General features: G+C 40.2%; 1 protein-coding gene across 2 annotated transcripts in view; it reads right to left on the bottom strand.

The window, feature by feature from the left end:
• Positions 1 to 16088, bottom strand: part of MIER1 (MIER1 transcriptional regulator) — a 31150-nt gene that overhangs the window by 8259 nt on the left and 6803 nt on the right. For both annotated transcript variants that reach the window (XM_014250899.2, XM_005521236.3), the window contains 7 exons: positions 11035 to 11059; positions 9933 to 10078; positions 6627 to 6794; positions 4155 to 4287; positions 2438 to 2502; positions 2044 to 2116; positions 160 to 311 (listed from right to left, as the gene is read on the bottom strand). In XM_014250899.2, the coding sequence (XP_014106374.1) occupies positions 160 to 311; positions 2044 to 2116; positions 2438 to 2502; positions 4155 to 4287; positions 6627 to 6794; positions 9933 to 10031 (690 nt within the window). In that variant the 5' untranslated portion in view covers positions 10032 to 10078; positions 11035 to 11059. The remainder of the gene's footprint in view (positions 1 to 159; positions 312 to 2043; positions 2117 to 2437; positions 2503 to 4154; positions 4288 to 6626; positions 6795 to 9932; positions 10079 to 11034; positions 11060 to 16088) is intronic.

Genomic DNA, 16088 nt, shown 5'->3' with positions numbered 1-16088 from the left:
AAGTTAACAGTTTCATATTCACTGAGAGGTAAAAACCTCATCAAATTTCTATTTCCACAAGGAGCAACAAAGATGTTTCAAACCCAATTTTACCTCTTGGGAGCAAAATTAAATTTTAAAAAATGATTAATTCCATAAATTTTATTTATTTTTCTATACCTGCTCATTGTCTTTAATATGTGACCCCTCAGGAATTGCATCCAGGCCTTTCTCCTCTCCCGTGCGCCTCGAGGCTTCGTTGAGGAATTCTATGACTTTATCCTCTGGTAAAAAGTCAGGATTCCAGAGCAGCTGGTCATCATTTTCATACACTGGATAAACCCCAGGGAGAACACAAAATAAAATTTGTAAAATAAATCATGATAAAATTAAATAACATTAAAAATATTTACATTAATTTATAGATAATACAAAATAATATAAATTATAAATATATAATATAAATTATAACTATATTATTTTATTAAAAACATATATTTTATTTATCTACATTAATAATAATAATAATAATAACAATAACAATAATAACAATAATAATAATATTCCATGTCTCTGATCAACCTTGGGGGATCATTAAATCCAGGTAAAAATCTCATGGATGCAAATATCCAAATGACTTGGATTTTGGATTTTGCCTTAAAATCCCTGGCATGATCGGGGTTCTGGATTTCAGAACTCATCCTGCAACTCCAGAATTTTAATCTCCAACTTTTCCAGAGCTTTCACAGGAGTTTGAGAGCAGGGAAGCCACAATAAACTGAAAATAATGGAAAAATGTAGAAAAAGTGAAGATATCCCCTGATTATCCCCCAGCTTTATTTTGGGTTGTAGCAAAATAAAGTGAAATTCTGGCTATTAAAGTAGGAAAATATCCAGACTTTATTTGTGGGCTTCAACAACCTGAGAAAGAGCAGCAGGAAAGAAATTTGAACATTGATTCCAAGAGGAATGCTTGGGAAAACACCGGAAGGGAGGTGTGGGGGGAGCTCAGGGGGTTCAGAGAAAATCTCTACTTGGGAAAGGTAATTTATTATGGAAATAAATACAAATAAAACCCCAGAAGTGAGAAAGAAAATGATTAAATGTCTTGCAAAGAAAGAGGCTTTGTTTCACCCAGGACACACTTTGGGAGCAGCTCCCAGGAGTTTTCTGGGAGGTTTTTGTTTCAGAGGTTCCCACTCAGCTGATATTTGGCTGCTCATGGAATCCTCAGAGAATCCTGGAATGGTTTGTGTCCAAAAAGGGACCTTAAAAATCATCCAATTCCATGGATTCCACTGGGAGGAGGGAATTCTGCTATCCCAAGTTGCTCCAAGTCCTGTCCAGCCTGGCCTGGGAACTTCCAGGGATCCAGGGGAATCCACAACCCCTCTGGGCAAGGAGATAATTGAGATTAAACTTGGACTCTAGGAAGGCTCCAGGTTTTGTGGTGCTTATTGAAAAACTACATTATACAAAACTACCAAAAAAAAAAATGAATCCATTCTCATTGACCTGAATTGTGAGCAAATTCTTAGGAATGGTCAAGAGAATTTCCTTCTTTTATGCTCCCAGCTGGGTTTAAACTGGATCTGCCCTTCCTGACAGCACCCAGTCAAAGCTTGGGATGAGGGGAAAAAATTCTGGGGGAAGAAAAAAAACCCAAAAACCACAAAAGCAGAACTTTTTATTGCAGATTGAAGAAGTACAAAATGTGAAAACCAAAGCTGCTGGTACCATTTTGCCCCTTTTAATGCGATAATCCAGTTCCAGCAATACCATTTCTCCATTAGATGTTTTATTTGACATAAATCGAGGAGTGAAGAGGTTGCAGCTTGTGAGGATCACTAAATCAGAATCCAAGGGTTCAAGAGGCACCAGGCCAAGAACAAAATCCTTCTTTTCCTCTTCCTCCAGCTCTGCTGAAGTACAGGATGAGCTCCAATTTGATGATGTGATGGCTCTAATTGTCACTCATTTATTAAGACCCATGACATCAATCAAATCTTTTCTTTCTTTTAATTAGACATTAATCTCAAGCAGCAATAAATGGTCAAATCTCACCTTTTTCATTCTCTTTATATTTGCAGGTGCCAGCTGGAATTTCAGCTTGAAACATAGAGCCCACCATGATTTCCTGATTGGAAAGAAAAAGAAGAGGTGAAGCAACCCTGAGATTTTTTGTTAACAAACAGGAGCATGACCACATCATTTTTCCCTCTCCTTCTTAAAACTTTCGCTGTTTAAAATCTAAAAATGCAATTAACAGGTTCAAAACTGAAAACAACTCTATGGAAATGGATTTTTGACTTTTTGGAGAGGATTTAAAGACTTCTCATTACCAAAATTTCTCATATTTATGAGGAAAAACTGCAGAGGATTTAGGCGCTCCACAGAGCTCAGAGCTGCCCAGTAACAAATTAATTCATTATTCATGAAATGTGGCCTGAATATTTACCTTTTTCCAGTCTTCTGAGGGAATATAATCTTCATCTTCTTCAGATTCTTCCTCTATTTCACTATCTGCAAGGAATTTTGCAGACATTTAAGCCCAGAAGAGCAGGGCTGGCAGAACCCAGCAGCCTCCAGCCCTTCCCTCACTCCTTATCTCGTCCCCAGCAGTGCCAGGGACACTTTTGGGGACAACATTTGTGGCTCAGCGGTGACAAGATAAAAAAACGACCCACCCACATTTGGATGAAGATACAGGCTGTGAGAAATTAAGACATAAATAAACACATCCCTAAATTTTGTTACTAAATTCAAGTTTCTTTTCCCTCAGCTTTGAATGTTCCCCCCATCCAAGTTTATTTGAAATTTTGGTGGGAATATTTTTGTGGGTTTCAAGCCCTTTTCCATCAGCTCCTGGCTTAGCTGCTGCTGTTCTTTTCCAGGGAATTTCAGGCAGATCTCAGCAGAAGGTGGGAGAAATCTGGGAGTGTGTCTTCCTGGGATTCAGGAGCCTGGGATGCACAGCTTGGAGAGGCCCAGCAGCACTTCCAGGAGATTATTTGGGATAAGGATTGGCAGGAATGTTAAGCTCTTTATGATACAGGCCAGCTGCCTTTCACAAGGTGCAGGATGTGATACAGCAGCATTGAAATTATTTATACATTAAATGACATTTTTTACACAGCTGAAAGCTGTAAAAACCCCCAAACCTAATGCAATACACTTGAATTAAGTTAATTCTGTGCATAAAAAGATGAATTCATTGAAGATATTTGCAATCCTCTGCACAGCTACACACTTGGCAATTCATTTAAATTTAAAGGTTCCTTGGCAATTTTGGACTTTGTCCATTTAAATGTAAAAGTTCCTTGGCAATTTTGGGTTTAAATAAACTACAAATTAAAAACTGCATTTCTACAGTCATAATTAATAATCACCCAGTGTAAGGTATGGTGAGGAACTTTTTATTTGTTTAAACACAGGTAGAAGGAATTCAAATAGCAACAGCCACTTTCACTGAAGAAAGATAAAATAAATATCTGCTGTCCCAAGCAGCCCAAAAGGGTCAGACCCCATCAGGGCAGATTCCAGGGAAATCAGAGCTCAAGTGGATGTGGAATCACTTTGTAAACAAATTAAGAATGAAAATGATCAGCTCAGTGCTGAATCAAAAGTGGAATTCTTGAAGCAAATTTTCTTCTTTGTGACCCTCCTCCCCCTCCTTTCTTTCAGGGTTAACAATTCATGGCCTTTCCCAGTTTTTACTGCTTTTCTGAGGAAAACTGTTTTATTTATAGGAAATTTCAGTTGTTTTTTTAATTTCAGGTGGACTGTGAGCTCCTCTGGGTGAGGAAAGAGCTTTTGCTAGCCTTTGGCAAATAACCAGAGCACACCAATGAATTATAACCTGTAAAATTTCAAATTTCTATTTTTCAATTTCCCCCCAAATTTCATCCTTTCTTGTAAAATCAGAGATTATCTCCTGTCCTTCCAAAGAGTCAGCAGAGCAGCTTTAGCCCTCAGCTAAAACCTAAAAAATAAAGACATTTTTTTTGCTTGTTTTGAGCACAATTCTTATCAACAGCAGTGCCATGAAAAGGAAAACTCAGTATTTTTAGGGATCAACATGAATTTCTGGCACAGAACACTGGGTTAAGTGGAGCTGAGCTTCCCAGAGCTCAGTGGTACTGGGATTTCTGGGCTCAGCATGAAACTGGACTTACTGGTATCGAAATATTTACAGCGCCGAGGGCGAATGATCTCCTGGGGGTCTTGGGAAGCAACAGATGGGGCTGGGTCATCGTTGGAGGATTGGGTCTCATCTTCCTGCCCTGAGGAATCTTTGATGGTCTCCTCCTGCCCAAAAAGAAAATAAAAATCAAACAGGGAAAAAAAAATTAGCAGCAGCTCAGTTAGCCCTGGCGGTGATAAATCTGATTTTGGGAATATTTTTGCCAGGATTATCAAGCGATCAACTCCAAATCTCTTTTATTTGTGGCTTGTCCAGGCTGAGCTACCACAAATGTGACTTTTTAATGTGTGAATACATTCTCAGGGTGTTTTTTTAAAGTAGATAAAACTTAAATCTTTGGTTTTTTTAATCCTCGTGATTTTTAGTGCATTGCATTTCATTTCACTTGAATTTTTACTTTGGTCTTTAAAGCCCTTTCTTATGAATTTTCAATAAGAAGGGGAGGGATTTAGATGGAAATTGTACTTTTCATAAAAATCCATGTGAATTGAGTGGTTCAACCCCACAGAACAGCAGGTTTAGCTCTGCACATTGAGTCAAGATCAGAAATTCAAATAAATTCCTTTATTTGTAGACAAACCATCACAACTAGGGGAATTATTACAAGCCGAGAAAATGAAAATTACAAATTTTTTTTTTTTCCCCAATGGATTTTCTGTGCTTCCAAGGCTGCAGTTTGCATATTTAGTGTTTTATGCTGTTGGTGCCCCTCCAGCACACATGGCTGTGCACCTTCAGCAGCCACCAGAGCATTGTCACATGTGCAGCTTAAAGCAGATTAAAAATAGAAGGCAGCTAAGTGCAGGGAGCAAAATGGGCCGAGCAGAGATGGAGCAGGGAAAGCTTCAATGATTTCTACAATTATTCCACCCCCACAGCTGCATTTGGTGCCTGCAGAACCTCAGAGAGCAGAAAGCCAGCCCAGGGCTCCCTAAAATCCAACTGGGATGGACTGGGAGGGTCTGAGCCCAGTGCTGGACTGAACTGGGATGGACTGGGAGGGTCTGAGCCCAGTGCTCGGCTGGGATGGACTGGGATTGGGGCGTGCCTACTCCCAGTGCTGGGCTGGGCTGAACTGGTGTGAACTGGGATGGGATTGGGGAGTGCCTGCTCCCAGTGCTGGGCTGGGCTGAACTGGGTCAGTCCTGCTGAGGGGCAGAAGGTGCCAGCTCGTGTGTGGGACACAGGGACAGCACAGGACAGCTGCTGCAGAGCCAGGAGGGGAGCGAGAAGGAAGGGACACTTCAGGAGCAGCACCAAGCTCAACAAAATGAACATTTGGGCCTCAGTTTGATTCTGCACAGGATTACTGAGGTTGGAAAAGCCCTCCAGGATCATCCAGCCCAAGCTGGGACCCATCCCCACCTTGTCACCAGTCCACAGCACCAAGTGTCACATCCAGGCGTTCCTTGGACACCTCCAGGAGACTCCAGCCCCCTCCAAAGCCTGACCATCCCTTCCATGAGGAAATTTCCCTGAAATGATTTTCCCTGAAAGAATTCTCTCTGCACCTTCACATTACCTAAGTTTCTCCCCATCTCCTGAACCTTTCCTGATCCAATCTAACTCTGGATCTTCCTTTTGAACTGCTCAACCCCCACAAAGAACAATTTTCTTCAGCATCTGTCAAGGCAGCTTGTAAATCCCAGGAACTTCAGTTCCTGACTCAGATGTACCATTCCTCATCCCTGTGTGGCATTCCAGGGATTCTAAAATAGGTAAAGGTACCAAAAGCCCAGAATGGATCTTTTAAAATCCACATTAGGAAGTGAAATCTCCACTAATGTCTCAGCTTTTGTGTCACTGACAATTCCAAGGAGTTTGTATCTTAATGGAATTCAGCAGCTGTGCCCATGACAGGATTCACATTCCAAGTAGAAAAACCTCTTCTTTAAAATCAGAAAGTTTGAAGAGAACACAGAAAAGGCGTTTGAAGATGCTAAGCTCAAAACTAAACATTTTGCAAAGATACTTGAAGCATTAGGTGCAGTTCATTCAAGTACAACCAGGCTGGAAAAATACAATTTAAAAGGCTCAAGCTGGAAAACTTGCAGGATTTCCAAGACCCAGAGCAACGTTTAATCCAACTCCACACTTGTGCAGCTTCAATAATCAGCTTTTCTACTCAAAATAAGTGCTCAGTTGTATCTCTAAAGGTGTCTGCAGGCACTCAAAATGGGAGTGCTGAAGTTCTGAAAGACAATTCCCATCCCTGACAGGATGCTGCATCCATGGATTTTAAATTGCCTCAGTTTGGGATGAGAGAGACGGAATTAAGAGCAATTAAGAGAAATACAGATGGGTAATTAAGAATAAACCTTATTAGTAAAGTGAGGTTTATGAAATCAACTCTGTTACAAATCAGCTCTGCCACGACCTGGGATGCTGAGCAGTGTGAGTATGCAAATCATGGATTTGCATATGCAAATGAGCACACATTTACCTTGTTTTCCCCACTGCAGCCGCTGTTGTCATCGTTATCGACATCATCATCATCCTCTCCCTCCTCCTCTTCCTCTTCTTCCTCCTCCTCCTCCTCCTCCTCCTGCAGGGGCACGGTGCCATCGTAGCCGTAGCGGCTCAGCAGCTCCTGGATGGGCATGTCGCTTTCCTGGGCCAAATCCAAACAAAAACTGGGAATTAACAGGGATATTTCCACTGCAATTCCTCCACAGCATCAAGGTTCTCCACAAACCACAGGGATCACAGGCACCTACACCAAGAATGGCCATTCCAAAAGGGATGGGTGGGAAAAACTGGAAGTTTGGGATCCTAAGAAAAATATGGGGGGAGTTTTGTACAGGATAATTTATTTCCCAATCCTTGATTTATTTCCAGCAGACCTCCCACCCCAACAGGATCTCCATAAAGCTCATTAAAAGGGTTTGGTTTTATCAAACACCTTCAGTAGCCACAGCAAATAAATTCCTAATTGGAATATTTATTGGTATTCCCTCCACTGCCCAAACCAGCTGGAAAACGGTGGATTTTAGTATAAATTTGTGGAAAAAATGGGTGAAATGTGTGTCAGCAGCAAGTGCTCCACACAGACAGTGGGACCCCGGGGGGCAGGAGCCTGTCCCAGTGCAAGGCAGGAATTCCTGCAGTGACTCCAAGAATTCAGCTCAAACACAACTTCCAACACCTGGCTGGAACACGGAATTCCATCTTTTAGGGGAAGTTGTGCTCCAGGGACAATTCCACAGAGTTTGACAATTTGGGAATATAAAATTCCACCCTCTCAGTGTGCCTGTACCTCTCCTTTTTCTGAGAGTTTGGATGGGGTGAGGGATCCCTGATGTCCAGGGAAGGACAGCAGGAATTTTTATTTCCCATTTCTTTTCAGCTGCTGAGCTCCAAACCCATCCCCAGCTGGAAGCAAATCTGCTAAAACCTTAAAATATTTTATTTAAAAACCATTAAAAAGCTGGTCCACTCTGAGGAGACATTTCAATTTATATTGTCAGTTCTCAAATTAATTCAAGTACAACAAAGACTCCCAAACTCTTACCTTTATTAATAAAAATTACTAATAAATACTATTAATAAATATTTTTGATTAAATTTTATTAATAAATAAAATTGCTGCCTCTGCTAATTAATTCCTTTATTACTTTTAATCCTCAGTGTCCAGCCTTCAGGACAGCAATCCCTAAGGAGATTTTTCAGAGCAGAAATTTTCAGGGATCATTTAAAAATTCTCTCCCAAAACATCAAATCCTTTGTTTATTATCTGTTTATTATATAATTATATTATACTATATTTATTATATTTATTATTATTAATTGTCTGCTGTTTTTTTCCCTTAGTATTTAATGCACATGTTGGCTGATAATCAGATATTTTTAGTTATTGGCTGACCTTAGACTTCCTATCCTAAGGGCCTGCACTGATCTAATTTCTGGAAACATCCCAATAATCCCAATGACAAAAGTGGAGTTGGTTGTGCTCTGTAAAAACAAGAGTGACAGGGGTTATCAGCACTTATTATCTGTGTATTTTATTTTATTTTATATTTTATTTAATTTTAATTTCATTTTATTTTTATTTTATTGCACTTCGTTTTCATTTCATTTTATTTCATTTGATGTTATTTTGTTTTATTTTTATTTCAAAGAACTAAGCCATTCTACCTCTTACTCCTCTACTCTTTGGTTAAGCTTTACACCCAGTCATGCAAACATGGAATTAAATGTTGGCTCCCTGGTCCCCATCGTGTCATTTTATGGGGAATTAATATTTTACTGACACAGACAACATGAAAGGCCTTTGCTCTTAATTAAACCTGGCAGCAGAGCTAGCAGAAAAATCATATTTGAATGATCCAAAAGTTCTCCAGCACATTTTGGAATATTCTATCTTTAAGCACTCCGTTCCCATAGAGCTGAGAATTAAAAATTAAAATTTATAGATTTATACAAATTCATAATTTATACAAATTTATAATTTATACAAATTCATAATTTATACAAATTTATAATTTGTATACCTACCAAATGGAATTTGTAGGTATTTGGGAATTCTGGAACAGGAATATTCCTGACCCTGTGTTACCCAACAAGGGGGGGTTTGTATTTATAATATTTTTTTCAGATAAAGCCTTTTAAAACTTCAAATAATCCACTGCAATCCCAAGAGCTCCAAAGACCAGCAACTCTCCAAGAGGAAACACAAATTGGGATTTCTGGATAGCCTCAGGGTATTTGCAAAAATGCAAAAAAAGTGAAAAAAATGAATATATTTGTTTGTTATTTACCCACAAGCAGAGGTAACCATTGGATGTGAGGGGATAAACTGAAGGGTTGTAACGTGGCGAGAGAATTACACAAAACATGAAGGGAAAAAAGCACATTTCCAATTCAGAAACATGTGGAGCTTCACTCCTCATTTTATCTACATGAAGCACATTTAGATCCACCAACCATTTATTTATCTTCATGATTTCCATTTAGTATCAACCTGGAAATCAACAGATTAAAAAAAAATGATCATTTTTCACTGGAAATATAGATTAAATAGGGTAAATTAATTTCAAGTCCTATTGGCAGAATCACTTAAGCTAAATAGGATTTGTAGATCAAATATTCATCTGTGAGTCATTAATGATCTTTTCTGGAGGCCAACAAGGCCACAGACAGGATCTAAATTAGTTTGCATTTATAATAAACCTACTTGGTAATTTAAGAATATTATTCCTGCCTGAGAAATAATTGAAGACAATACAGAAGTGACAGCAGAACCTGGAATTACCAGAAAGAAATTAACATTTCCACTGGAAATATTGATTAAATGCACTAAATTAATTTAAAGTGCTATTGGCGTAATCATTCATGCTAAATAGGGTTTGAACATCATTTCCTCTGCATCTTCTTTTAAATGAAGATATTTCTGAGTGCTCCACTAGATTAGACAGATATTTGTATCAAAATGTGAATTATGAGGGGTTTTCTTTTAAAATAAAAATCTACAAGCATTACTCATGTGCACTTGGAATACACAAGTTTAGTCAGATGATATTTTAATTTGTATTAGCTCTAAAATGCAAATCCTAATGCAATAACCAAGCAGATTTATTTATGTACCATTTATTTTCTCCAATTTTTGGAAAATTTATTCAGCCTTTTCCCCCCCTCTTTATTATATATTTATTAATGAGTTTAGAGTGATGTTTTTAAAAAATTCCAAATAGAAGGGATAAAACCCTGCATGTTTTGTGGGTATGCTTTGGGATTCCTTCAGGCCACCTACCCTGTTAAGATCCTCTATTTCAGATCTGAAGTTTGTTTCTCCTTCCATCATTTCCTCCTCTTCTAATGTCCGCTCATCATCGAAGTCGTGCACCAGCATATCAGCTGATGGGTCAAATTCATGGTCATCAGATGCTGCTGAACCTCCTGGTGGGAAACATTCCCAACAATATTTTTAGTTCCATTACAGCCTCACAGAGTTGGGTTTTTTTCAGTTGTTTCTTTAGGTGACGCTCGAAGCAGAATTGCGAGCAAAAATTCAAATTATTGTCCCTCACTCCTTTGGCTCGTTTTTCAGGGGAATTTCCTTTGTGGGGGGAGATCCTGGCAGGGAGGGCCAGGTCCCTCTTTGTGCACATCACATCTGGAAAATTCAATTTGTGATCACAAACCTGCCTCAACTGAGCTCTACAGAGTAAAAAAAAACCCTCAGATAAAAACTTCTTTATTCTCGGGCATCTCCTTCGTTTACAGGTGCAAAGACAAAAATGCCTTTCCCAAAATTTGCCCTTTTGCAGATTTTATTTCTGAGTTATTTTCCCCCAATTCTTTGGTCCCATTTGGTGACAATGACAAGTGAGGAGCAGAGGAATGGTCTGGCAGATGTCACTCAGCAATATCTGATTTTTAATTCAAGCCCTGCCCATCTTCTCCCATTTTTCTTATTTTCAATCCCAATTCTGCTCATTTTTTCCCCCTTAATTCCAACCCTACTCATATTTTTTCCTGATTTTCAATCCCAAACCTGCTCATATTTTCTCTTTTCTCCTGATTTTTAATCCCAAATTTGCTAATATTTTCCTTTTCCCCTCCAATTTTTAATCCCCACCCCTGCTCATATTTTCTCTTTTCTCCTGATTTTTAATCCCACCCCTGCTCATGTTCCCCCCTTTTTTCCCTGGACAATTTAAATTCCACTTTCCATACCTTGCCACACTTGTGACAAGGAGGAGTGACTCTAACGTTTAATTATGAAGCAATTAATTATTTCTCTGAAAGAAATAAAACCTCTAGAGGCAACAACGACCCAGCTGAAGGAACTCCTGGAAAGTTTTTCTGCTCATAGGATATCAAAACCCTTGGAAATTATTAAAAATATTTACCTGGGCTTGAAGACTCAACAGAAGGCTAAATAAAAAAAGAAAAGAAAAGAAAGGAAATTATTTTTGCTGTCTTGAACCTGTATAAATCAAATTATTCAGCTAGTACAGAACAACTCACTGCAGAAAAATATATTTACAAATAGTTATTAAAGTTATAAATAAAGCACCAAGGTAAATAATATTTTAGTTGGGATCTAACTCCAGGTATTAATCCCCTTTTCCACAACCCAGGGATATCCCAGATTCCGCTGCCAGTGAGTCCCAGCTTAAGAATGAAAGAATTATTCTTCATTCTGAAGCTGAGCACAAATTCTCTGTTCTCCTTCAATTCAGGGACACACTTTTTAAAGGAATCCCAAATCATAATTAAAATTCCTTACAGAATAAAGGAAAAAAAAATCAATTTAATCTTAATTTCCAACCCAGCTGCATGGAAAAAACAAAAAACACCACCAAGAAATATTATTTTTGAGATAAAGAAAATGAGATTTCCCCAAGAATCCACATGCCAGAGCCCCTCTTTGGCCCAAAATTTGGTAACCCGGTCTTTCTAACCTCCACAAACAAATCCTTTCATAAAATCCTGCCTTCCCTTGCTTATCCCCTTGCCAATCTTTAACCTCCTGGGGGAAAATTTGCATGTCAGCCATTCAAAGCTCATTTGTTTTGATAATTCAAGCAAATGTTTCCACTCTTTTCAGGCACACAGTAATGAAGTGTTTATTTCCAAGTTAGGAAAACTGAATTTTTCCCTGTGGTGCTCCTGTCACCTCCTGCAAACTCAGATATTGTTATATTAATTGTTATATAATGCTGTCCTCAAGGAAAAACTTGGATTTTCTAAAGGGTTTTCCTTCTCTTCGCCTCCTTCTCAACCCGGCCTAGTGATGCAGCAAAGCAAAATCTAAAAGTGAAAAAATTCTGTCTAATTTGAACTTTTTTTGTATCAAAAGCTCCTCAAAGCGAGAAGAAAGGGACCTTCTTAGGGAATAATTTCACTTACACATCTGCTTCCCTTTTGTGGGAGTGTCCAGTGTATAAATGAACTCAAAATGTGTCCAGAAAAAGGAAAATACAGAATATAACCAGTGAATTCCTTGCCAATATCCCATCCATCCCTGCCCTCGGGTAGTGGGAAGCCATTCCCTGTGTCCCCTTGTCCCAAATCCCTCTCCAGCTCCCCTGGAGCCCCTCAGCATTTCCACAGAAATTCATATTAACTGGGTAAACACCACAAACATTTTTGCAGATCGTTGCACAACACTGGGGGAAGTTTTGCAAATCACTACACCCAAAAAAAAAAAAAAAAAAAAAAGTCTTTATTTGCAAAGATTATCTTAACAAATTCCAGAGTCCACTATGACTGATCTGGAGCTGAATATCAGGATCAGCCAGCAAGGACTGGTCTTTATTTGGTGTTTTGTTTGCCTGATAAACCTGGGTAATTAATAGAACGCAATATGCAATAATTAATACAAATTAACAAAGTTTTAATGTGTTTATTGCAGCAATCACTGGGTGGAAAGCAAATAAATTCAATTTTCCAAGGCTAGGAGAAAAGCCATGGAGAGCCTCCCCTGTTCTTCATGGAAAGGGCTGGAATCAGCATCCCTGGAAGTGTCCAAAAGCAGCGGGAAGTGGCACTTGGGGACATGGATTAGTGCTGGTGTTGACTGATGGAATGGACTCAATCATCTCAAAAAGTCTTTTCCAACTTTAATTTCACAAGGAAAAATTATTCCAGAAATGACTCTGCCCTCCAAGGAACAGAGCTGGATGGAAAGGCCTGGAAAGGCCTGAGGAGAACTTTTTCTGAGGGATCCAAATATTTTCCTTAGTAAACAATAAATTCTGCAAATACCATCCTAGAACTCAAATTAAAATTGTTAAAGCTTTAACTCTGATGTAACTCCAGGTTTAAATTCCCCTTTCCACAACCCAGGGATATCCTAGATTCCACTTCCAGTGAGTCACAGTTTAAAACAAATGATTCCCATTTGAAGCTGAGCACAAATTCCCTGTTCTCCTTCAATTCAGGGACACATTTTTTAAGGAATCCCAAACCACAGTGAGAATTCCTCATGGAATGAAGGAAAAGCCATTATTTACACCTATTTAAACCTGTTGTTATTGGTAGCCTCTTACACAAGTTAACACTCATTTTGCAAAAAAACCCAAAACTATTTCCAAAATTTCTTTGCTTGCCTGGACACATTTTGATGTAACAGAGGAGTTTTGAGTTGGGAAACAGTTTATGGATTTATAAATCAGTAATTTGATTTTGTGATAATCCATGGGGAATTCTGGCTGCTCCATTCACCTCAGCTCCAGCCTGGGAAGGGAAGTTCTGGGGAAAGGCCTCAATTTGGAAGGAAAAATGGGATATAAAGCAGGGATAATGGGAGTTGAGGGAGCCGTGACTCCAAAACCCAGCCCCAAAGGCTGGCTCTGCTCCTTCTCCCAAGCTTTGCCAATCACATCTGCCCTGCCTGTGGATTCTCCTGTCTGCATTTCCTGGCTTTCCAGTCTGGGATGAGCTGCCAATCATTTCCTGCTCCTATTTCCAGCTCCAAGCAGTGTCACATTCCAGCTCATCTTTATTAATGCCCAGCTGCTGCCAAAAGCAGCTCCCTGACCTCTTGCCACCACTGCCGTGCCACCTGGGCCAGCTCAGCATCCCCAGGATGAGTGGCACCATTTTTCCAGCCTCTCCCTGAATTTATCTCGGGCCGCTGCGAGTGCCAGATGTGCTGCGAACACGAGTTTGAGGCTGGAGATGTGGAAAAGGGAGAGCTGGAAAAGCCTTCAGTGCCAGTCTGGCAGCACAGGAGGTGAAGGAGCATCCTGTGGTTGAAGAGTTTTTCCAAGACAATCCCTGCAAGGCTTGGTCATTCCCATTCTGTGCCTCCAAGTGATGCTGGCTCTGGCCAGGGGAGAACAGATGCCTTTGGGGACATTTAATGATGAAAATTTCCTGGCTGTGTTGGATCTGTGGATCCTCATTCCTAAGGATGGCACGGCCATGGAACAGGAATTCCTGGGAAAAGGACACTCCTGTTCTTCAGTGCATCTTCATTTTCTGCCCAGCCATTCCCAAGGATGCACAAAGCACTTTTTACCTCAAGGGCACTGGTGGGAACAAAGAGCTGGTACCCAACAAAGGATAACGGGATCCAAGGCCTGGGAGAGGAAAACAGGAGAGAAAAATACAGGATACTGACAATCCACAGGCCAGACACACTGCAATTGTTCTGGGAATTGCACCAGCAGCAAAGCTAGCAGTGAACAGGTCTGCTGGGAGCTCAGAGGAATGAAAAATCATCCAGGAACTCCTAACTCATGGACAATGAGGAAAAGCTCCAGTGGCTGAGGATTCCTGCTACATGGATCCACCAAGGAGCACCACAGTGACCTGAGGGAGACCCCAGCTCTGGGGGAAGGAGCAAACCTCACGGAAAGAGAAAAAGGAGAGACACTGAGCCCCAAACCATCAGCACTGCAGGAATGCCACTGCTTTATTCCAGGGGTATTTTCAGGAATCTCAGGAAACACTTCCCAAGCTTAGAGACTCTTGGCAGCAAAAATCAGCCAGAAGATCACATCCAATATATGTCCAATATGTATCCAATAGGATATGGAATAGACTGGACAGATCCTATTCAATCCATTCCCAAGGGTCTGGATACGGAATAGACGGGACAGATCCTATTCAATCCATTCCCAAGGGTCTGGATATGGAATTGACGGACTGAGGTTGGTCAGTCTCCTTCAGACACCTGTGACTGCCTAGGTGCAAATGCAGCAGAGATGTGTCAGTCATGGAAACATCCACAGAGCTGCCCTAAAACATCTCTCTGGACTTTGGGATCTGTCTCATCCCATCATTTGGGATGGAAATGAACAATCCCACTGAGCTGGCACTGTGACAGTTTATTTAGTACAAGCAGCCTTCAGGAGGCACCAGCCTTGCAGAGTTTATTCCAGGCAATTCCCAGTGCTGCACGCTGGAAGGAGATGGCCAGGTCTTATTCCAACACTTGGAATGGACTGGGATACTCCAAGTGGAATGCACTGAGGGACAGGACACTGCACAGTTTCACTTCTACCCACAAGTGCTGTCCTTGCTGACACCTTTCACACTGTTTACCAGAACTGATGAATAATGAAACATCTGAAAATTTGCAGAATAATCTGCAGTGTCTACAAGATAAATACACATCCTGTCCAAATCGACTCAGTTATCTTTAATAGCTCTTGAAGTGTTACATAAAACAGTTAAAAACTAGAATTAAATTATCTTTATATTGATAGCAACATGCCTGACAAGCACATCAATTTGTTCAGGTCTTGAACTCTGCAACGGGAAAATATGCCAAAGTTAATGAACTCTCCTGCGAGTTGGGCCTGGAGGAAACAACGGGGTAAAATACAGAATAGCATCTTTTATTCCAGAGGGAATATGTCCCTTTCCATAAGAGGAAGGCCACAGTCCCAGCCTGCCCCTCTCTGTGTGTTGTGTTACAAATTAACTTGCGTTAAAATATAAAAAAAAGTGCCACATTTTTATCTTGAGGAGAAAATGGCAACATATTGAAGCAAGGAAAAAAGAAATTATAAGTCTGGTCCTCTTTTCCAGTTCTACATGTGAACCCTTGCACAGCCCAAACCACAGTGACATCCCTCAAATGAAGCCTTCACATCCACAGATTTTTGCTTTTTTACTTTGGTGGCTAAATGAGAAAATTCCTGTCCTTCCAGAAGACAAGGATCAAGTGCAATGTTTGAACTCACAGATCCCAAATGTGAACATCAAAGCCTTGAAGCTTCTCCTCAGCAAAGCTGCCCTGGCTTTGCCATTCCCTTCTGAGACTTGATCCTTGTACCAAGAGGACTTTTTCCCAGTGTTCTTCCTTGGAAGTTTTCAAGACCAAGCTGGAGACAGCCCTGAGTGAGCCTGGGAGTCCCCAGAGTAGAGAAGGTCACACCAGAGACCTCCTGAGCTCCCTTCCACCTCCAACCATCCCATAATGCTGAGTTTTGAGATTTCTGAGAGA

Source organism: Pseudopodoces humilis, chromosome 10 (genome assembly GCF_049639895.1).
Source record: "Pseudopodoces humilis isolate 2021_Gansu_Grassland_sample_001 chromosome 10, ASM4963989v1, whole genome shotgun sequence".
In the NCBI taxonomy this organism is placed as follows: domain Eukaryota; kingdom Metazoa; phylum Chordata; class Aves; order Passeriformes; family Paridae; genus Pseudopodoces; species Pseudopodoces humilis.
Note: the sequence above shows the minus strand (reverse complement) of the source record. Positions and strands in the feature narration are given on the sequence as shown.